We start from the raw sequence: 23598 nt of genomic DNA, 5'->3' as shown, positions 1-23598 counted from the left end.
AGAGGAAAATAGCATACTGAAGGAACTGTTGGAAGATAAGAGAAGGTGTGGTTGTGTTGGAGAGGACCTGCACGACTGAGTTATTGCATCAAGGGTGGGATTCCACTTATAGAATTTCCCACTCTCAGATTGATTGATCAAACCTCCTTGCCACCTTCCTTTCCCCCACATACACTTTGAGGTTAGAGAATAGCCCACAGAAAGTACAGATTTGAAAAGACTCAGAAAGGCTTAGTAAAAGATACTGAATGAATGAAAAGCATTTATTAAGTGTTTAGTGTTTGATGAATTTTCTATAAAAAGGAACTGAATTTGGGGTAGCTATCAGGGAAAACCTTTGACATTTTGGTGTGTTCTCTTAGAATCCTACATGGTTTCCCCCAGATTTGAAGCACCTCCATATGGTTTATCACATTTTGGGCTCTACTACAAGTAACCTGATCACAGTCCAAGTGATTCCAGACTTTACTCTTCAAATAATGTTGTGTAGGATCTATGCAAATGAGCCTCTTCTTTTTCCAAGTAATATGCTGTCTCAGGAAATCCTTTTTTCTCTCTTTAAAAGGATTGTTAACCTGGAGTTCATGAACTTTTTTTTAACATCTAATTATATTTTCAATATAATTCATTTCCCTCATGATCCTAAGTGTTTTAATTAACGTATTTAAAAACATTATTTTTCTATATCAGCTTGCTTTTTCCTCTTGGGAGTGAGGGAGGGGAAGGACAGAGAAAAGGGGAGAGATGGAGGGAGAAAAATTTTGATTTCAAAATCTTATAAAAATGAATGTTGAAAACTTTATGTAATTGAAATAAATACTATTAAGTTTAAAAATTAAAGCATTCCTGGGTTCCTGATAGGAAGTTAGGAATCTCTACTCTAGAAAAATCAGTCTCAGAACTCCATCACTCACAAAATGCTGTCCAGAAAATCTCTCTTGTCTGACTAGAAATCTAGATTTAGGGAGTTCAGACTCCCCTTTCTTCTACAAACCCACTGTTTGGGGTTTATGAGCTTTAACCTTTTAGTCTGATTAGGCTTGCCCTTGGACTGTCTTAGTTATATCCTTCCACAGAAAATCCCTAAATACTCTGGATTGCTTGTGTTTTTTGAGCTGGTGAAGTTCACTCTTGGGATTTCTTTCAAGCCATATGCTTCTTTCTGCCTCTAAGACATTATCAACTGCTCCCGGAGGGAGGAAAAGTGGTCCTGGTGGTGCGGATCCTCCCATCACCTACCAGAATTCAGATTCAGTCAGCTGTACTCTGGTACTTCTCAAAGTCTAAGAGAGATTGCCCGATTGCTGATTTCAGTTTTATAGAGCAAGGAAGCTCTTATAAACAAGAGTCTCAGGCAATCCCTTCTTGTATTTGTCCCTTTTTGGGGGGTGTCGGTGGATAAGCCATATGGAAGTGCCCCCTAGTAGGGAGTGAGTCAACAAGAAGCATTTATGTGCCAGGCTTTAATTAAATGGCTGAGGAAAAAAACAGCCTTTGCCCTCAAGTCGCTAACAGTCTTAATGAGGAGGGAACAGCGCACAAAATGTCTGTGTGTGTCTATGTATACATATATGATTTCCCAATCTTCAACACCTATAAAGGCATAGCTAAGACTGGGAAATTCATGAACGCACATCCATCCTTCTTCGATCCATCTCACACTCAAGGGTTGAATCTCCTTCTCCCGGTTTGGAAATTAGCTTGGCAGTGGGGCATGGCCGTGATCTCATGCTTGGAGAGGGAGCTCCCCACCCATCACTCCGGGGGCGGACCCACGGGATGGAAACAGACCCGAGGAAAATAGAAAAAAGAGCCAGTCCTCGTCCTCGTCTGGGTCCCAGCGGCCTCGTCATCCTTCTCCCTCAAGCTAACTCCACAGCAAGGGGCGCTGGCCATTTTGTGTCGGGGGTGCTGGCTCCGCGGCCCCAGGGCGCCTCGGAAGCACTCAGGCATCGCTTCCCCCGAGTGTGTCTCCCTCCGTGGGCGGCTCTGCCCCGTGGCTGCAAAGGCTGCGCCGGCGCCGCTTCTCCTGGGTGCCGGGCGTCTGGGCGGTCCGCCGGCCCCGGCTCGGGCGCCCAGGGAGAAGGCCGGCGTGGGGGCCGGGCCGGGCCGGGCCGGGCCGGGCCTGGCTCCCCGGGCGGCAGCTGCCCGCCTCTCCTAGGGAAAGGCCGAAGCCCGTCTCCGCTCCCCCCCCCCCCCCCCCGCAGGCGCCGCGCGTTCCCCACCCCCCGGCCCCGCCCCAAGCCCTCCTTCTGCCCAGGGGCATTGTGGGAGGAAACAAGATGTGGGGCGAGAGCGGCGCCGGGAGAAGCCCGCAGTGCGGGGCCGGGCCGGCGCGGCCAATGGGGAGGCTCGGCGAGGCGCGGGGGGCGGGGCGGGGGGCAGGGGCGGGGCTCTATTTCAGCGGGGGGGCCGCGCGCCAGCCGGGGCTCAGCGGCAGAGCGGAGCGGAGTGGAGCCGAGCGGAGCTGCGCGCGCCTGGAGCCGGGCCCAGCGGGAGCGGGAGCGGCGGCGGCGGCGGCGGCCAGGCCGGCGGGGAGGCCAGGCTCGGCGGGGAGGCCAGCGCGCGGGGCCGAGGCCGCGCGCGGGGCCGGGGCCGCGGGGCGCTGGAGCGGGGCGACCCGCGGCGGCTGCAGGAGCCGCAGAGGGGACACCGCCCCCGCCCCTCCCCCGCGCCTGCCCGCCCCCGCGCCGTCTCCCTTGCCAACCGGCTAAGGGTTTTGCTCCCTCGAGGGGCCGCGTGAAGCCTCGCGCTGTGAAGGTGAGCGGCGCGGCCGGGGGGCGTGGGGGAGGGGCGGCGGCCCCGGGGCCAGGCCCCCCCCCCCCCCCGCTGCTGCCCAGCCCCCCCGCTGTGGGGGGGCTCCAGGCCTCGCGGTGTTCTCCAGCCCCGCCGGGGCGGGGGCTCCTGCCCGGGGCGGGGGCGTGTGTGTGTGTGTGTGTGTGGGGGGTCTTGCCTACCAGGCCCGGCCCGGCGAGGACGCCCTTAGACGCGCCCCGTGGGGCCACACTGCAGAGGCGTCCCCCCCCCCCCCGCGTGTTGGGGGCCCGAGGGAGGGGGCGGGGCGGCGAGGGCAGCGGGCGTGACGCGGCTCCCGCTGCTGCCCCTCCGGTGTCCTTCCTGCAGAGAGGACGCCCAGTCACTCCGGCGCGGCCCCAGCCGGGCCCCGCAGTCCGGGCTCCGCAGCCCGGGCCCCGCAGTCCGCGCCCTGCCCCAGCCGGGCCCCGCAGCCCGGGCCCCGCAGTCCGGGCCCTGCCCCAGCCGGGCCCCGCAGCCCGGGCTCCGCAGCCCGGGCCCCCCAGTCCGGGCCCTGCCCCAGCCGGGCCCCGCAGTCCGGCCGCGCCGGAACCCCCGGAACTTCGCCCGCCCTTCACAGCAGAGCCCCGGGCATGACGGAGAGCGGGCCCCGGGCCCGGATGCCCTGCCGGGAGGGGCTCTGAAGGGAATCTCCCCAAATGCCATCTCTACCTGATGCAAAATTGGGGGGGGCTTAAGGGGAGCTGTCCTGCAGCCCCTGCCCCCTCATGCTGGTCTCTCAATAAGTGCCTAATGACTCAACTACCCCAGCTGACTGCCTTGGAGGACCGGCCCTCTCCGGGGGGATGTCAGCCTGGAGGGCTTGCAGTGGCACTGGACTGATTTAGCTGTGTGGGGGGATATGTGGAAGTGGGGAGGGGGAATAATTGTATCATTGTAGTCATAAGACCGACGTTATGTAATGGCTGGCTCTTTTCTGGAGAGTAGGTTGGGTTTTAATTACTATAACAAAGTTGTTCCTTTGGTCTTTGGGGATGAGCCCGAGAAGCAGGTGAAATGGCTAGATAAAATAGCTAATTTGTACTTGTGTTTCCTGGGGCCCTCCCCTTCAGGCTTTGTAAACAGTCTCTCCTTATAGTAACTCTGAATAAATAAATTTAGAAGGAGTAGCAGGAAGACTACTGGACAATACTAAGGAGGTTTAAATCGAAATCTTATTCCCCAAGTGCTTGACTTATCTGCCTCCCTTGTATCTTTCCTATGAATCAAGAATGATGGGAACTTGCCTTTCTTTAGAGTAGTTATGGTTAAACAGTATTTTATGTACCCAGCAGATGTGCGGAATGGAAAAGTTCAAAAGACATGAAGGGAGTTCCAATGATTTGCCCAAGGTCATGATGGGGATGGGATGAAGGAGATAGGCCTGGCATGGTTCATATGGGAGGAAGGAAAGAATGTTCTGTGGTGTTCTTGAGACAGCCAGCTTCAGAATGGAAGCTTTGTCTCCCAGCCCTTCCTTAAAACTAGACTATGCCTTCCAGGCACTGCTAACTTAAGGGGTGAGAGCCTGCCCTGTAACTCCTATTGCCTGAGTCACCTTACTGCCAGGTAGAAGTACTCAAGTTCAAATGCTTTACTATCATTCATTACAGCTGAAGGTATAGCAGTTAAATCCATTTTTATAATACCAAGTGAGGGATTGTTTGCTATAGGCATTCTCTGAGTCAGATGGGAATGGGCAGGCAGAAGATAGACCCGAGGTATTTGAATTTTGTCTTCTGATTTTGAGAAGACTAATATAGTTCTCTCTGTCTAGACCTTGCCTGCATGCCCAAGGTAGAATTAAGATAGGATGAAAAACTACCTATATCTAGCAGGTTGAATGGCAGGCCAAGGTGGGGAAAGCTCCAAGGGTGGGATCTCCATGGCTTGGTTGGGTATAATACTTTCCACAGTGGGGGTGGTGGTGGTGAGAGATGAGGAAAAGGGGAGGGGGGGGGTGATGATCAGTTGAATATCCTTCCCTCCTTTTACTGTTTACCACTGGCAAACAAACCTGAGTTGCCCTCTAGTGATTTCTCTTTTTTAAGTCTGAGTCAGGGAAAAACTCTAGATCTGTGACTGCTCTAGGATACCAGAGGTTTTTTGATATGGATAGAAAGCAAGGAATATTAAAGTAATTTTCTTATTGATTTGCCACTTATAAAGGTATAATCCACATTGGAGGTATCACAGATCATCTACATATCTACCTCTATGTTTTTTCCACTATGTATTTTTATATACCTTCAAGAAAAGAGATTTATCCCCTTAGACCCCCTTGGTAGATGTAGAGTCTGAGAATCATATGGGAAATGAGTGGTGAAGCTGGGATTAAGGTACTAAACCACTGGACCATGTTAGAGTGAGACACACCCTCTGTAAAGGAAGGGAAGCACAAAGTACAATGTAATATCTAAATAGGATGTTGGTATGTGGTCTTGAGCTGAGTTCTCCAAGCCTTCCAAAGTAGGGACCCTATGATTTAGAGTTGGAAAAAGATCTTAGAATCTGGTCCAACCCCCTCATTTTTTTTTTAGGTTTTTTTTGCAAGGCAAATGGGGCTAAGTGGCTTGTCCAAGGCCACACAACTAGGTAATTATAAAGGGTCTGAGGCCAGATTTGTGCTCTTGACTCCAGGACCGGTGCTCTATCCACTGCTCCACCTAGCTGCCCCTCAACCCCCTCATTTTACAGAAGAGGAGACTTAAGTTCCAGAGAGGTGATCAGGTCAGTTGTCCTTTGTCGTTTAGGCAGTCACGGAACTAGAACTAGAACCCATTTCTTAAGTCCTTTGTTTCTCATCATTTGCCTCTTTTGCTTTCTAGAGTCAGGGGTGTTTATATTCATTCTATTTGTTTTGTATGTACTAATAATCAGACTTAGAAAGTTGATTGTGTTTCTCAATCCTTTCCTCCTTTGAATTGGTTAGAGTTCCTAATCAGCTACCTGAGTTTGGAAGAACTTTCTAGCCCCTCATCAATGTAGGGGTGCCATTTTCTCCTTTCCCCAGAAGGTCTACAAGGAGGCGCTCTGTACCCAGTGGGTTCTCAGACCCTAGAGCTGTGGAGTAAGGGAACTCAAGACTATCACACGTGTTTTTGTTATAGTGCCGCCATGTCTGACCGGAAGGCAGTGATCAAGAACGCAGACATGTCTGAGGACATGCAGCAGGATGCAGTTGATTGTGCAACGCAGGCGATGGAGAAGTATAACATAGAGAAAGACATCGCTGCCTATATCAAGAAGGTATGACTTGGGATGAGGGGCATGCCAAGGGATGGGGTGACTAAACCAGCAACTTGGATGAAGAGTACCAGACAGCTCAGCAATATTAATTCATGTATATATCTGGCCTGTTTCAAAAGAGAACCAGATATTGGTGGGGGGGAAGGGGAGGGAAAGGGGAAAATAGGGACAGGAATGACACCAAACCTGTGATTTTACTAGTATAATGCAATACCTCAGCTAATGCAAAAGAATGGAGCAAAGTGAATAGGAAACTGGGTCTGGAGACAGGAAGATGCATCTATTGTGAATTCAAATCTGGTCTCTGAGACACTAGCAGTGTGACCCTGGGCAAGTCACTTAACCCTTGTCTGAGTTTCCTCATCTGTAAAATAAGCTGGAGAGGATTTTTTTTTTGTTAAGATGGGATAGTTGAAGTGTCAGACATGATGAAAAACAAAATGTCATCACATCAAAGGCAGATTGGTAAGTACCAACATAACTTGGTCCAGGGTCACACAGCCAGTATGTGTCAGAGATAGGACTGTTCCTGACTTTCCATGGCCTGTTCTCTTCTCACACTTCTCCTGCATAAGAATTTACATTGCAGATAAACCAAGGAGAGACCCCCCCCCTTTACAGAAGAGTTATTAGCTGACAAAACTAGGGCTAGACCCCACTTCTAGTTCTAAGTTCTTCGATCTTCTCCCACACTTACCTCTTGTTCTTAGAGTCAGAGCGAGTTATGTGCATTATCACTTTTTGTTTTGTATTTGAACTACAGATCCTAGGATTCCTGTAAAGTGGCTTCATGAGTGTATATGTTTTGGAAATGATAAAGTGCTTGACTTAGAAGCAGTAAATATTGAGATTCAGTGGTCATTAGTAAACAGTCTAAAGGGAAAACAGAACCTCTAAAATTATGACAGAAGCCAGTTGAGGAAAATGCTTTGTGGAGGATCTGATCAGAATAGCACACTTAAGTTGGGAAATGGCCATTTGGGAATGGGTGACCTCTTCGAGTATTTCGGAACTGGAAGAGACATTAAGAGACCCAATTCTAGATCTGCTAGGAAGACTGCAGGAGGGTGAGGGGGAACTGGACTCTGGTCTCATGTCTCAGTCACTAACTTGCTGTGTGACTTTGGGCATAGTGTTTGACCTCAACGGCTCAGTTTCTTTCACTTGTAAAATGAGAAGGTTGAACTAGATGATCCCTAAAGTTTCTTCCAGCTTGGATATGGTTATTATCTCTTCAACCTCTGAATCTCATGGGTCAGGAAACAGAGCCAGAGAAGTCATTTCCCTCAAGGCAAATTTGAGACGATTCTGGATCTCTTCCCCATCTTCATTCTTGTATTCTTCTTATGATAATGAGATTACCTAATATTTATATAACTGTTCACAAAGCTCTTTAAAAATATTATTTTATTTGATCCTCAAAAGAACCTTATCAGCTAGGTGCTGTTATGATCCCTTTTGTACAGATATGGAAACTGAAGATGAGGGAGGTTAAGTTGCTAAGGGTCACAGCACTAGTAAATTGTTGGTGACTGGATTTGAACTCTGAATTTCCTCATTGACTGTTAAATGTAGCTGATTAAACTTATAGGTTGTGGGAATAATTGTCCACCTCAATTGGGTACTCTTCTCGAGTTCTGAATTTTGGTGTAAAGAACACACACACACACACACACACACACACACACACACACACACACACCACCCCTACACACTCACCTCATTCCCAGGGTCCCAAAGGTGGTTCTGTAGGAGAGTTAGAAAATTGAATCAATTGGTGGGGTGAGGAGATAGAAGATTGTCCATCTTGCTGATATCTTCTTCCTCTCAACTTAGTCTATGGAAGGGATGAATTTGAATTTTATCATTAAATTTTTGTGGTTTCCCTGGTTCCTGTCCCGATTCTGCACCTGAAAGAGGAATAAATTCAAAGGAATTAATATGCTGAACATGTGCAAGAGATTGAGTTAGGTACTAGGGATTCCAGGACAAAAAGAGAAAACCATGATTACCCTCAGGAAACTTATATTTCCTTAGAATATAATATTTATATTCTATAAAATTTAAATTGATTATATTAGGGTTGACTTCAACCAAACAACCTAGAGAAAGCAAAGTCTCCAGGTATCGATCTCAAATTCTGGACACCCTTGAGACCATGGTCTTCCAGAAGGCAGAAAAGCCTCAAGTATTCCCTATGGTGCTTCAGTAATTTGCGGAGTTTATTTGGTCTCCTAGATTCCCCAAATATAGATTAACTGAGGGGAAACATGGGTTTGGAGGGGGTGGAGTAGAGAAGGAGAAAGATGACCCTGCTTACCTCTAAAGTGGCTAAGGCCAGAGGGGCTGGAATAATTAGCCTGTGGTGTGATTTATTATTCATGAAAGGGGCAGGAAGAACCTAGTTAGCCTTAGAACCTGAGCTTCCACAGCTTAAAAGAACTGAAGTCATCATGTGGGGGTGGGGAAGGTGGTGATAGGTAAGGGGGTCAGGTACCAGTTAAGCAGCCCAACTACTGATGAGAGATTTCCCTGGTCTCACCCCAGAGCCTCCCTAACCATCATCCCAATTCTTATTTCCTCTTAGGAATTCGACAAGAAATATAACCCCACGTGGCATTGTATCGTCGGCCGAAATTTTGGCAGCTACGTCACACATGAGACAAAGCACTTCATCTATTTTTACTTGGGTCAAGTTGCAATCCTCCTCTTCAAGTCCGGCTAGGTGGCGTAGTGGTGGCGGTGGCTGCGGCAGTGGTGGAGGTGGGCAGCGGTGGTGGCAGGCGGAGCTCGGACTGTTACACGCACTGAAGGCTGGCACCAGGGTTTCCTCTCCAATGGCTGTGCTACTGCATGGATTGTATACTCGACTTCATGTGTATATGTTGCAGTAAAAAAAAAAACAAACAAAAAAACCTACTTCTGTTTAGTTGCCTGGGGAAGAAGGCTGCTTTCTGTTTAATTTAAAAAAAAAATACACCCCCCTCCCCCTTTGGTTGTATTGCACTAGGAAATCTCTCAAAACAAATTCTCTCATTCCCCCTAAAAAAAAGCTTAAAAGGAGAAATAAACCCCACCCAGGATTTTGGAGTGCTCAACTTAATCCTTCTCAGTGGTGGATGCCTTCTTTGGAAGGCTTGAGGAAAGGATGGGGATAATGTATTAGGATTGGGATGGGGGGGGAGGGCTCAAATACAGGGAAGATTTGTTCCCCCATAATGTGAATCCAAAGTGTTCTTGGATTATGAGTTGGGCAGGAGGTGGGAATTCTCTAGAGACCCTGGAAACTTTGTTGTGGGGTGGGCTGAGGGTGGGGGGGGGCAGAGACTTGTCTTGCTGTCTTCATTAGTGCTTAAGGGAGTGTCTTAAGAGGTGTGTATGTGTGTGTATGTCTTTGTGGATTTGGTGCATTAGGCTACTTTTTTTTTCCCTGCTGGTGCTCAGATTGGGAGGATACTAGGGGCTAGATAATTCCATTTTCTCTCATTCCATATCCTCAACCTGGCTATGTTCAACTCATTATCTCTTTCTCCACTTCCTTGGAAAGAGTCACCTTAGGATAGCCTCCCTATTAGCTGATGGGCCAGGGAATTTCCAGTGACTTTGATTGGGTCTGAACCTTCCTTCTTTGTGTATTTGAGAAGACGTCTACGAGAGAGACTGAGAATGTGTGTCTTGTGTGTCTGTTTGTAGAGGGGCACAGGTAAAGATGATTGTGGGGCAGCTGAGTGATCTGGACACAGTATCACTTTAGCTCTTCAACTACCCAGGGCAGGAGATGCTTACAGTCTCCAGTGGAGACTTGACAAAAGGTTGCCCAGGAACAATTGTGTGACCAGAGGAGTCTTTATTTGTCATCCTTGGAGCTGGTTCTCAGTTGTAGGCTGGAGAAGGTTGACTTGATGAAAAATGGAGCTTCTGGTAGGGTACCTGACAGTATTTCAGGGCTGGGGGAGTGGAACTAGTAGCTTTGGTGGATGTTAAGTGATTTGGGGGGGAACTCTTATGGGTAGCATGGATGGCAGGGAGAAAGTCATGAAGGAAGCAGAGGACCCTGATGGCAGAGGAGAGAGGGCTTCAACTTAGAACAATGTAGAGGCTTAAAGAGGGCAAAATTGTGAAATTGAGTTGAGTAGGAAAGCTAATGCCTTGAATTGATTTTCCTGTGTCTTGTCTAAAATACTGTTGTGGGGTGGGGTAGATGTAGGGGAAATTAGGGATGAATGAAGCTCATTTTTTCAAGCTTAAGTCCTGTCAGAATGGGCTACCCTTCCCCCAAGTCTTCTGTGCTTTCCACCTTTCTTTACAATGCTAGAGGAAACCTGCATTGGGGGGGTGGGGTGGGTGCTGGGCAGTGATAGAATGTTCTTTGTATTATAAACTGGGCAGTGAAGGATGTGCTGTCTGTGATAAATTGCTTGGATATTAGATTTTTCTTTAAATAAATGTTTTGAGTTCATGTTGTCTCCCTCTCCCCTACCCCCTTGACTTGTAAGGCTAATTGAAAGTGTCTGGTTTGTGTTCATTTTTTTTTTTGGTCTTTATTCTCTTGGAGCAGGGGTGGCTGCCCCCCCTTTCTCATCCCCCTTGCTCTGCCTCCATTCCTCTCTTGGACATTAAAAGTTGATTGATGCACTTCAAACTTGTTTTGTGTTTTTTGAGGGTGGGTAAGGGAACTTGACAGATTCAAGTTAGGATTGCTTCCTCCTATTCCTTGAGTAAAGGTAGGTAGAATAACTAGCCAAAGCTTTAGTCTGGTTTACTAGGCCTCAGCTGCAGTGTCTAGGGGTGGGTTTATTTGTAAATTAATCCTGGAACACACTCAAGTTATGAACTTGATGTTAGGGAGGTGAGTTTTGGAGAACACCTCCAGTGTCCATCTATGCCTTAAGTCCTGTCTGCTGTAACGAGCACATTGCAAGTTGAGACCTGAAGCTGTAGCAATGGTGGTTTCCAAAGGCCTTGTGGATGAGTGGAGAAGTTAAGGTGGAGGGTGGGAGGGAAAGAGGGAGAAGGAGGCCTTTGTGCTCCTCTAAACTTGGTTCTCAGTGGAATTTAGGAACTGCTGTTGGCCTTTGGTTTGATTCTGCCAAGTCTAAAGGAGATGTAGGTAAAGGGAAGAAGAGGTGAAACTTGATCACAACCATCCCAGGGATTAAAGATACTTTTCCTTATCTAAGCTGGGGTGGTTATCCTTGTCATCCCCTAGGCTTCCTGCTCTCAAAAAAAAATGCAGAAAGTTCAAGATTGCTGCAAGCTATGAGGACTTGTCCTCAGACTACCTTTTCTGGTCAGTTTTATTTGACTTGGTTCTTCTTGTGGTTGATTACTATTAAGGTGTGTGTATGTAATTTAGACCTTCAAGTTGTCTGGGAATGATTGTAGCTACTTGGACCTGTCCTGCTGAAGTGGGCAAAGATGATTCTGGAGGAACATTTCATATCCAACACCAAAGCATAGCATTCCTTCCAGCAGTGTTGAGGATGTTCTTACATTCACAATCCTGGAGGGCTTGGGGGAAGGAAATAAATCTTTGGGAGTAAGGTAAAGAAGCAAATGAAAAATTTTGGATGACTTGGAAGTTCTTCCTGTATATGATGGGTATCCACTCTATAAAACAAAACTTTGTAGGGAAGCCAGAATTGTGGAACCCCAAGGAAGGGTTTCTCTATACTGCTAGGTTGAGAAGAGGTAAGGACCTCAGGAAGAGACTGAAGAATGACAGGCTAACCATAGAATACTTTATGGACGAAGTGGCTTCTGTCAGCAAACCAAGTAAAAGAGCTGGTTCATATCCTTTCATATGCACCCTTATGTTCCAATCAGCCTTACCATGTTTCTTCTGTTGCTTTTCTACCCTGGAGTTTTTTTTTTTTTTTTTTTTTTTTTTAGCTCTTGGAAGGCAGTGGGGTTAAGTGGCTTGCCCAAGGCCACACCATTAGATAATTATTGCCTGAAGTTGTTTGAACTCAGGTACTCCTGATTCCAGGGCTGGTGCTCTTATCCACTGCGCCACCTAGCTGCTCCCAACCCTGGAGCTTCTTGCTGTGTAATCTCTATCCCTGTCTTTAGGGCCCAGGAGGTGGGGGAGTCACCTAAGGTGGCTGTAGAGGAAGATAGCTGACTGTAGGGAGGGAGAAGCATTGCATTTTCTGGCTTCATGACTCTTACCTTTTGGAACTGGGGATGAGTGGGAAGTCACAATGCTGATTTTTGCCCAGGCAATTTCCTGGTAGCTAAATCCTGGTAACTTCTTTCTCTTGGTTGATTATTTCCCCCCCCATTTTCCTAAGACGGAAATATTGTAGTTTGTAGCTTGACCGAGACAACACAATAAATACAGCTCATTGTGACATCTTTATGCTCTTTAGTGCTGGGAGAGGGATGGTTGCACCCCTCAATCCAATTGCCACAGGATTCCATAGCTTACTGGGAAAGGTGCTCCCACTCAGACCTATGGGTCTTGTCCTGTGCTTTTATCAGCCTCTAGTGGAGGTGAATTAAACTGCACTTTTGTTATTTATTACCCTGTTGACTTTGTTTTTGTTTTTTTGCAAGGCAATAGGGTTAAATGACTTGCCCAAGGTCACACAGCTAGGTAATTATTAAGTGTCTGAGGTCAAATTTGATCTCAGGTCCTCCTAACTCCAGGGCCAGTTCTCTATCCATTGTGCCACCTAGCTGTCCCTACCCTGTCGACTTTGGATAAGTCACTTAATTTCAGTGGGATTCACTTGCCACATCTGTAAAATGAGGGGGTTGTACTAGAAAGTTTTGGGGGGTCCTTTTGAGCTCTAAATCTAAGATCATGTGATTTAAAGGGTGTCTCAATCCAACAACTAATAACTATCATTAGAAAAGGTTCAGATTTAGATCTCAATAGCATCTAAGAAATCAACTAGTTTTTACCTTGTTATGCATATGAGGATGAGAAGACAGAGTTACATGACTTGTCCAAGGGAATAAATGGCAGATGGGATTGGAAACCCAGTTGCTCTGATTCATTGTTCTTCCTTAGGACAGATAAAGTCTCCCATTCTGCAGTTAAAGGCCATGGTAGAGTCTCTTCATATCTGTCCATTCTTTCCTCCAAGACTTTTCTCTCCTCTTGCTTAGAGATGAATAGGTATAAAAACTTAAAAAAAAACCTTTCTATTCTCTACCTCCTTGGATTATAGTTGCGAAACAATATCTGACATTGATATAGAACTTTTCACTTTTCAAAACTTTTAATTTTGTTATCTCTTTTTGATGTTCATGGTAACCAAAAGGTTTTCCTCATTTTATGATGAAGGAAATGAGGTTTGAATAATCCAGTGGTTTGACTTGACATCACATAGCTACTGCAGTGAGTAGTCAAGTCAATCTACCAACATTAATTAAGAACCAGACCCAATGCTAAGGTCTGGGGATGAAAAAAAACAGGCAACAGCCTATAAATAGGATAAGTATGAAATAAGAGAGAGTACTAGAACTGAGGTGTGGGGAAGGACTTCCTGTAGAAAATGAGGATTTTAGTTGGGATTTAAGGAAGGGACAACTAGGAGGCATGGTAGAAAAAGGGCTGACCCCAGAGTCAGGATGACCTGAATTCAAATCCTGTTTCAGACCTTTGCTGTCTGTTTGCCTCTGGGCAAGTCACACAAGCCTCAGTTTCCTCATATGGAAAATTAGTTGGAGAAGGAAATGGAAAACCACTTAAGTATCTTTGCCAAGAAAAGTCCTAAGGAGGTCACTAGGAGCTGGACACAGCTAATTAAACAAAACAACAGTGAACAAAGGAGTCAGACCCTAGAACTCCTGTCACCTAAAATGGATCTATTAGCCTTAATATCAAGGAAGGCCCCTTGCGATATGATTTCTCTCTCATCACATTCAACTTAGATCAATGTATACCATGGAAACAATGTAAAGACTAACATACTGCCTTCTGTGGGGGGTGGGGGGAGGCAAGCAAGAATAGAAAAATTGTAAAACGCAAATAAAATCTTTCTTTAAAGAAAAGCCCCTTGCAGTTGTACTAGACTGACTTTGGAAACCTGCCCAGTACATATAGATTTAGACAGGGCTATTTAAAATGCTATCTAGGGGATGAGCAATAGGTATCTTGCCTTCCCTGGGGCTCTTATTCTGCTGAATGTCAAAGTTCTGTGATTTCTAAAGTTGTGGTCCATAAGTTAATAGGTAAGTCTTAGAGGGTTGCCTAAGGCTCATAAAAGTTACATAACATGCCTATGATCATAGAGCTAATGGTTTTCTTTTCTGTAAAATGATGGAGCTAGAGTAAATGCCTTCCAAGATCTCTTTTGTCCTGTGTTTTATTAGTGTCTGCCAATCATTTTCATCCTGTCCCTGACAAATATTGTGTAACTCTGAACAAGTCACTTAACTTATATGTGCCCATCCAAATCCTTGTATATATATGTAGACCAAAGGCAATATGTTATCTGATGTTAGCACCATGTACCCTAATTGAAGAAGATGTAGTGCAGGGCAAAGGTAGCTCATGAAGGTAGGGTCTTTTCTTCAGGTCCAACCCCAAGACCCAAATCATTCTATGAGATGAGAAAGATTAGAGCAAGAATTTGAACCTAGTTCCTTCCAGACTCTAGGTCCAGACTGTTAAATACTAGTCCGTTCTACTCTTCCTACTTTGTGTAGGAAAAACACTAGGGAATCAGAGGTTCTGGGTTTGAATTCTGCCTCAGTCATTTACTACCTGTATGACCTTGGGCAAAGGATTTTACCACTCTGGTTGTCAGCTTAATTATCTATAAAATGAAGGGGTTGGACTAATGTCCTCTAAAGTCACTTTCAACTTTAAATCCTATGATCTTTTTTTTGACTTCTAGGGCTGTCATGTTGTCAGACTTCAGTAGAGAATAGGTAAGATGATGGGGTCTTTAGGGTTGGACTTAAACTTTGCGCCATTTATATATATAGTTCTTCCCCCTGGCTCCATGGACTGACTTTGCTTTGGACCTCATCCTCCTTTCTATATATATATATATATATATATATATATATATATATATATATATATATAGAGAGAGAGAGAGAGAGAGAGAGAGAGAGAGAGACTATATCTATCTATATGTCTAGATATAGAATATGGATTCCCTGGGGCATTGAGAAGTTAAGGGACTTATTCAGGGTCACATAATCAATATATATCACAAACTGTTCTTTTGGAACAATCTGACATCACTGAACTATAACAAAGACTGATAATAGATATACAGCATTGGATTTGTCAAATGTAACTGAAAGTACTTCATCTCTGAATGAAGTCTGTGAAATGATCCAGGAATGGCATTAAGAGACCCTGCCTGGAAGACATCTGTCTATGCTCAGCCAAAAATTTATCAGCAGCCACAAAAAGTTTTAAACATATGATTGTTTTATGTATTTGTGTGAGAATTGGCAATTTAAAAATATTTGACACTTATATAAGAACTGAACTCAGAGTCAAGAAGATCTTGGGTTCCTATGGTCTCTAACACATTCTCTATATGACCTTGAACAAATCCCCTAACTTTTCAATACAAGTTGAAGGGGTGGCTAGGTGGTGCAGTGGATAAAGCACCGGCCCTGGAGTCAGGAGTACCTGGGTTCAAATCTGGTCTCAGACACTTAATAATTACCTAGTTGTGTGGCCTTGGGCAAGCCACTTTAACCCATTGCCTTGCAAAAAAAAAAAAACCTAAAAAAAATACAAGTTGAAGGGAAGGTGTTGAATTGCATTAGTAGAAGTACTTTTCCTTATCTAGTGGCACTCTGTACTCAAAAATAAAAATCATATGTCCTGCCTCTATTTCCATATAGTACTTTAGAATTTGTAAATAAATTTGTGCTTTATATTTAGGATCTCACTTGAGTCTCACAACTACCCTGTGAGCTAGTTATTATTTTTTTTATTATTCCCACTTTATAGATGAGGAAACTGAGGCTCCTAGTCCTTCGTATTTAAAATACAATTTTAATGTGATTTTAAAAAAGAATGGGATTGACAGTAACAATATTCAGTAATGAATATTGTTATGGTACTACAGCAGTCTTGATACTTGAAACTCAAAAGGGATCTAATTGTAGTCTTAAACAATCAAAACTGGAAGACCAAAATATAGTCCTTGTCAGTCAATGAGTCTTTTGGGGATGGAAGGATATAGCTGTTGAACTCTCAAACTAGGCAGGGAACTCTTTCTTTCTGAGCAGGTGAATGAAGGTGGTTAAGTTTGCTCCCTCAAACCCTCTTCTCCCTGTCCTGGGGCTAAAAGATATTCAATTCCCTATGAGTCTTCAGTCTCTCCTCTCTCCTCTACCTTCTACATAGCTGCCAAAATAATTAATCTGCTTAATATTCTTTGGTGACTCCCTATTGACTGTGGGATAAACTGCAAGCTCATTGGCCAGCATTTAAGGATCTCTATACAATCTGGCTCTAACATACTTATGGGATCGTAGATTTAGAACTAAAAGATACCTTAGAGGTTACCAAATCTAATGCCTGCATTTATTTAAAAACGCTTTTGTAAAAACTATTCTTTAAGGGGCGGCTAGGTGGCATAGTGGATAAAGCACTGGCCTTGGAGTCAGGAGTACCTGGGTTCAAATCCGATCTCAGACACTTAATAATTACCTAGCTGTGTGGCCTTGGGCAAGCCACTTAACCCCATTTTGCCTTGCAAAAAACCCCCCAAAACAAAAAAAATTCTTTATTTGGAGTTCCAGATTCTCTCTCTCTCTCTCTCTCTCTCTCTCTCTCCTTCAGTCCCTTCCTTACCTTCTAAGAAGGCAAGCAATATGATACACAATACACGTGTGAAGTTATGAGAGATGGATTTCCATATTATTCATAACATCCTCATTTGTCTGATAAGGAAACTGAGGCACTTGCCCAGAGTTACACAATTTATAAGTTTCCTGAGGTGCGGTTTGAACCCAATTGGTGCAATGCCCTACCTACTTTTACTTTACTTCACTGCCTTTCTAATACTTTATGTTCTAGAAAAAAAAATAGTTTCCTTTTCATGATCAAATCTTCCCCTTTCCTGCCTTTGTGTATTGGTGCATGCCATACCCTATGTTCAGAATGTATTCTTTCTTCATCTCAGTTCCTTGAAATATCCTTTCTTCAAGATTCTGCTCAGAGGTCACTTCCTCTATGAAGCTTTTCTTGATGCTTTCCTTTCCTTCCCAGCTGAAAATCAACCTTCATCTTCAAACTTTCCCGATCCCTTTGGCTAGTTCTTTTTTTTTTTTTGCCACCACACACTTATCTTTTCCTTTGCTAATATAAATAGAATTTTATTTTTCCCAATTACATGTAAAGACAATTTTCAACATTCATTTTTTTTTAGATTTTTGCAAGGCAATGGGGTTAAGTGACTTGCCCAAGGTCACACAGCTGTGTAATTATTAAGTGTCTGAGGTTGGTTTTGAACTCAGGTCCTCCTGACTCCAGGGCTGGTGCTCTATTCACTGCATCACCTAGCTACCCCTGAGTACCAATTTTTTCTCCTTTATCTTCCTCCCCCCAAGACAGCAAGCAATCTGATATAGGTTATGCAATCATGTAAAATGTCCAATAAAGATCACATAAAACATATTTCCACACTAGTCAAGTCATCACACTCTATCCTAAATTAACTTGCCTTTGTATGGGTAAAGTTTTGCTCCTTCCCTTCAACCCCAGTAAGACTGTAAGGTTCTTGAGGGCAATTTTAATTTTTGTATTATCTCCCACCAAAATGACTCCTATGAAACAAGTACTTAAAAATATTTGAGTTGAATAATTGCCAAATTCCCACCCTAATAATAACAATAATAACTCATATAGAATATAGAATAACTCATATAGAATATAGAATTTTTTTGGTTTTAAAACATTTATATATATATATATACATATATATATCAATGATCTCATTTAATTTCATAGCAATCTTGTGATGTTGCTAATATATGTTAATTCCATTTTACAGTGAAGAAAATTGAGAATCAAAGATTAAGTGATTGCCAGGGCTTGGGGGTAAGCCAATAAATGACAAAGCAAGTCTCCTACAACTTTGTTTGATGCCCTATCTACAATATCATATCACTCTCATGAGACTGCTAAAGGTACAACTCCTGAGCCCAAGTTGTTTATAGAATAATTGGGGGAGGTCAGCTGGGTGACACAGTAGAGAGCACGAACTCTGGAGTCAGGAGGATCTGGATTCAAATCTGACCTCAGACACTCAATAAATACCTAGCTGTGTGAACCTGGGCAAATTACTTAACCCTATTGCCTTGCAAAACTAAAAAACAAATAGTTGGGGAGATAAACAACATGGGAAACATTTTAGTGTGAACCAATAATGTGTGATGAAATGCCTGGCTAGTCTATGAAAAATCTTAAGGAATTTAGATCAAGTAGGTAAGATCAAAATAATTTATACTGTGGCAGAGAATAGGGAGCTAGATCTGTTCTTGAGCAGGATAATGATTTATGATGCTCAGGTAAAGCAGTCTGCCAATGATATGAGGGGTTAATTGGATTGGGGGAGAGACTGACAAAGAATTAAGAGATAAAGGTCTGAAAAGTCAGCAAAGAGGGTGGGAATAAAGGAAGAGAAATATATATATATATTATATATATATATATATATAAGGCAGGTGGGGAAGTGGGAGGACTACAGTTCCATGGGGCAATTATGCAACAGAAGAGGATCATCCTTATAGAGTGGTAGTGCCACCTAGTAGTCAGTATGAGTAATGCAGTGTAAGAAGGACCAGGTCGGGAACGGGAAGAGAAAGGAGGAGACTGGTGATGAGATGTGTGGGCAAAAGAGGAACCCTTGTGGGGCCATTTAGGCCAAATGCATAGTTACCTGCTCCACTCTACTTTACACAAAATTATTGATAGAGTAAGCTCTAGACCCTTTCTTCTTCTTCTTGTCATCAAATGATGTTCAAATTCCTTTGCTTAACTCTACTTCCCTGCTGGTCTCACTTTACCTTTCCTATCTTATTTCATATTATTCTTCTCCATAAATGCTATACCTCAGCCCTATTGGACAAACTCAACTCTCCAAACATGAACCTTCCCCCATGTCTTAGAAAATCCTCCCTTCTTCCTCTTTTTTATCTATCAAATTCCTATCTATCCTTTATTGACTGGTTCTCCTCCATGAAGTTTTCCTTAATCCTTTAAGTCACCTTCCCCATCAAATGTAACACTGCATTTTATACCTATTAGGTGAGCTTATCATCTACCATTAGGTATGATAGATGTCTGTATTTGTGTCATCCTCTGACTAGACTGTAAGCTTAACCAAGGCAGGGACTAGGTCTTACCTAAATTTTGTACCTTTTTCAACTCTTTGAACTGTTAGAAGTTTAATAAATATTTTCTGAATGAATAGCTAGATGGGTGGATGGATGTTTCAGTGAATGAGGAGTCCCACGCAGAGACTGCTTCCTTTAGACTTTGCCTCTTCTGTTTTTCATTAGTTTTTCTTATATTGTTTTTTTCTTCTTCTGGGATCTCTTCTCCTTAGGAGTGAAACTAGCAGATGCTGTGTTCTAAGAACAAAGCAGAATTGAAGTAGTTCAAAAGAAATGTGAGATGTGCAGATGTAGAGAATCCACTCCAAATGTTCACATGGTCTCTTTGTGCCTGACCTGTGATAGAACATTCTGAGCTTGTATCGGTCTGAACAGCCACAGGCAGACACACTGTTATTTGACTCTAACATAGTGATGTCATTTTGGTCACCTGGAGAACAAAGGACAGAAGAAACTAGAACCAGAAACTAGGATTTTGGAGAGCAACAACTAGGAAGTCTCATGGTCCAAGATGGTTAGAGGAAGTCCTCAACTCCTTTTCCCAAATCTTGAGGATAGATATTAGGGTCTCATGGAGTCGTGAGATCTCTGTTCTGGGATTGGCAGTGGGGATATATCTCTCCAACTTCCAGAGAAAGAATGAAAATTGTGAGGTAGAATCATAGACAGTCAGCAGGGTGGGACTAGGAGCAGGCAAATTAGATTGTTGTCTTGGGTAAGCACATCACGGGAAAGGGGATGGGGTATAATGATGAGATTTTTAATAGAAATATTTTAAAATGTAATTTACATGTATGCAGCACAATATGCACACAACACATATGTGCATACATATATAGTATGTATAGACATATACCATGTGTTATATATAGTATGTAATGTATACATAGTAGGTTTAGATACATGCATATATTTGTATATATATATGAGAGAGAGAAAATGTTTTAGATAAAAATTAAGCAGCAACTGTCTTTAGTAAGCTTACTTTCTACTAGGAGGTATATGAAAGTAGAGCCCAAGAAAAAGTGAGAAGAGAGAAAGCTCTAAAAACTGAAGGGATCAGGGAAGGCTTCATAGATGAGGAAGCATTTAGGTTTAGCTTTGAAGGGACATAAGGATTCTGAGAAGCTGGGATGAAGAAGGAGAACATTTCAGGCAAGGGGAATTGCTTGTGTAAATATATGGAGGCAGATAGCGAAAGAGAATTTTAAGAATAAGTACTCCAAGCTGGTTGGAACTTAAAATTTTTAAAAAGTAGGAAGGTATAAGACTAGAAAGATAGGTTGAAATTATATTGTAGAAGGAAAAGAGAACCACAGTTAGACCTGGACCTTAGGAAGAGTCTTTTGGTCTAGACATCTGTGTGAAGGGCAGGGCGGGGATTGGACAAGAGAGGGATTGGAAATAGAGAGATTGATTCGAGAGGCTAATTCAGAATAAAGTAAAGAGATGGCTCTAGAAATGGAGAAAAGGAAACAGAGTAAAGAGATATGGAGACAGAATTGAGAAGATTGCATTGAGAAGATGACTTAAGTCACATTCAAAACTTCTAAGGAATGGCCATGGAAAGAGAGCACAATTTGGCAATGCTTCCTAGTATGCACAAATACTTGGCTGTGACCCTGCCTCCAAGTATAATAATGTTTGTTCTTTTTTTTTGAAGAAGATCATGACATCAAGGAGGTGATGCCATGACAAGATTTGAGTGAGGGGGTGCTGTACTAAGTCACTAACCTCATTTTCTCCTCCAGAATGATCTGAGTCCAGGGACCAGATATGAATCAGGATGAGATGGCCCTGGATGTGCGGCAATCAGAGTTCAATGCCCAAGGTCACACAACTAGTAAGTGGCAAATGTCTGAGGCTGGATTCAAACTCCTCCCAGTATCATGGGTGGAAACTTATCCCTTTTATTTTGGAATTGGGAATTTCTCTAACAGGAGGAGAAAAGTGGAACTGGAACAGCAAGAAGGGAGTACTATAATTTAGGTGGTGGTGCTGGGCTGTATATGTATGTGTTTGGAGTTCACGTTCCCTAATATTTGAATTGGGGCTTCTTTAATGGTAAAACTGTAGGTCGAGTCTAACAATGAGGAAATATCCTCTAATGTCCACGAGGGGGAGAATAGTGAGATAGAATCATAGAATTAGCAGGAGCAGGCAAGAGAATAACAACTCACATTTTGGGGATGCTTCAAAGTTAACAAAACACTTTTCTTGCAACAACCTTCTGAAGTGTAATTATCTGGGGGTGGTGGTGGAAGTGCAACGAGATTTGTGATTTCATTGGTGTAGGTGACTTCCAGTGAGGAAACCCCCTCTGCTAATGTACATCTTAGCAACTCAGAGTTTTAGGGTGCCTGGTTCACTGGGAGATTGACTTGTCCAGGGTCACACAGCTGGTATGTGAGTTCTATAAATGGGACTCAATCCCAGCTTTTCTTTACTCAGAGACCAGCGGCCATACTGTCTTTCCATCCTCAGTTTTCAGGTGAAAATGAAATACAGAAAAATTATGACAGTGAAAAATAGTAAATTTAGAACCAGGCTTCAAATACAGTCTCCTTGCTTTCTAATCTGACTATTTTTCCATTACCCAGCACTGCCTCAATCCATCTCCAGCTCCTAGCAGTCACTTTTTTTTTTTTTAGGTTTTTGCAAGGCAATGGGGTTAAGTGGCTTGCCCAAGGCCACACAGCTAGGTAATTATTAAGTGTCTGAGACTGGATTTGAACCCAGGTACTTCTGACTCCAAGGCTGGTGCTTTATCCACTATGCTACCTAGCCGCCCCCAGCAGTCACCTTTTTGAAGGAGCTCTTTATTATTGCCATAGGAAAGAATTGATAAATCACTTATTTGTACTCAGTATTAGCTGGACAAAGCCTTCTCCTGTCCTCTGGGAGTTTACTTACAGCTTCAGGCAGACACATTGACTCAGCCAAATCTTGACAAAGCCCAGTCCCCTGGGCAGAGGAATGAAACCAGGATTCAAATAGGCTTGGCAAGATGGGACAAAGAGAGATGAGAGGCAGCATGATATGGTAGAAATAGTGTTGGACTTGTAGTCAGAACAGCACAGATTCTAGCTCCAAAACGTATTAGCCTTATGATCAGGGGCAAATCATTTTAATTTCAGAACTCAGTTTCTTTATAAAATGATCAGTCACAATCATTGATAATTGAAGTGATTATGTATCAGAGTGTTGTTTTAAAGGCAAAAAGAGACAAAGTAAATAAATTACTCTGCAAACCTTAAAGTGCTATGTGAATGTCAGCCCTATGGCACTGTGGGAGGTGGTGCTGAAAGGACAGAAAGAAAAAGAGGAGCCAAGGGATTTCTTGACCGAGTGAGGGTAAGCTTGTAGTTCTTTATTTCTTAGAAGAGAGAGTGAATTATAGGAATTGTTTAAAGGGTACCAGAGAGATGACTGGGGAGGGTTGGGAAGGGAGCAGTGGCTTGAAAGGTCAGGTGATGCTGCTCTGGAGAATAATAATATATGTTTGTTGTTGTTTTTTAGTTTTGTCTGACCCTTTGGAACCCCATTTGGAATTTTCTTGGTAAAGACACTGGACTGGTCGGTCATTTCCTTCTTTAGCTCATTTTTTTTTGCAAGACAGTGGGGTTAAGTGATTTGCCCAAGGTCACATATCTAGGTAATCATTAAGTGTCTGAGGTAGGATTTGAACTCAGGTTCTCCTGACTCCAGGGTTGGTGCTCTATCCACTGTGTCACCTAGGTGCCCTTTAGTTCATTTTTACAGATGAAGAAACTGAGGTAAAGAGGGTTAAGTGACTTGTACAAGGTCACGCAGCTATTATCTGAAGCTGAATTTGAATTTAGGTTTTCCTGACTCCAGGTCCAGTGGCTTTATCCACTTGACAACCTAGCTGCCCAGTGTTTTATTTTACTTTCTGAGAGTATTATGTTTTTACTTAAATGTTAGCTATTACTTTAACTTTAAAAAAAAATGCTGTGATGTAAATTTCATTAACACAGTCTGTCCCAAAAGGCCTACTGCTTTTTAAAACTTTAATAGCTTTGGAATATTATGAGACAGGGTTGATATTATGAAACTATGAGAAAAAGAACAGAGTGTGTAGTTAATCTCAACTTTGCTGCTCCACCACTCCTTCAGCCCCAGATCAGTTGCTTCATGTCTTTGGGCCTCATTTATGAAATGATGAGTCTGGAAAAGATGATCTCTGCTAGCTCTAAATCCTTGTTT

General features: G+C 43.5%; 1 protein-coding gene across 1 annotated transcript; it reads left to right on the top strand.

Moving 5' to 3' along the window:
• The first annotated feature begins 2592 nt into the window (after window positions 1-2592).
• DYNLL2 (dynein light chain LC8-type 2) lies at window positions 2593-10684 on the top strand. Its single transcript, XM_074223629.1, has 3 exons — window positions 2593-2760; window positions 5904-6042; window positions 8630-10684. Exons 2-3 carry the CDS (start codon window positions 5911-5913, stop codon window positions 8765-8767), a joined length of 270 nt encoding a protein of 89 aa, XP_074079730.1. The 5' UTR covers window positions 2593-2760; window positions 5904-5910; the 3' UTR covers window positions 8768-10684.
• The last annotated feature ends 12914 nt before the right edge of the window (window positions 10685-23598 follow it).

Source organism: Macrotis lagotis, chromosome 2 (assembly GCF_037893015.1).
Source record: "Macrotis lagotis isolate mMagLag1 chromosome 2, bilby.v1.9.chrom.fasta, whole genome shotgun sequence".
Lineage (NCBI taxonomy): Eukaryota > Metazoa > Chordata > Mammalia > Peramelemorphia > Peramelidae > Macrotis > Macrotis lagotis.
Note: the sequence above shows the minus strand (reverse complement) of the source record. Positions and strands in the feature narration are given on the sequence as shown.

Coding starts and splice junctions, on each gene's coding strand:
- DYNLL2 (XM_074223629.1), top strand. CDS start 5,911: ATGTCTGACCGGAAGGCAGTGATCAAGAACGCAGACATGTCTGAGGAC. Junction 6,043..8,629: donor TCGCTGCCTATATCAAGAAG/GTATGACTTGGG, acceptor ATTTCCTCTTAG/GAATTCGACAAGAAATATAA.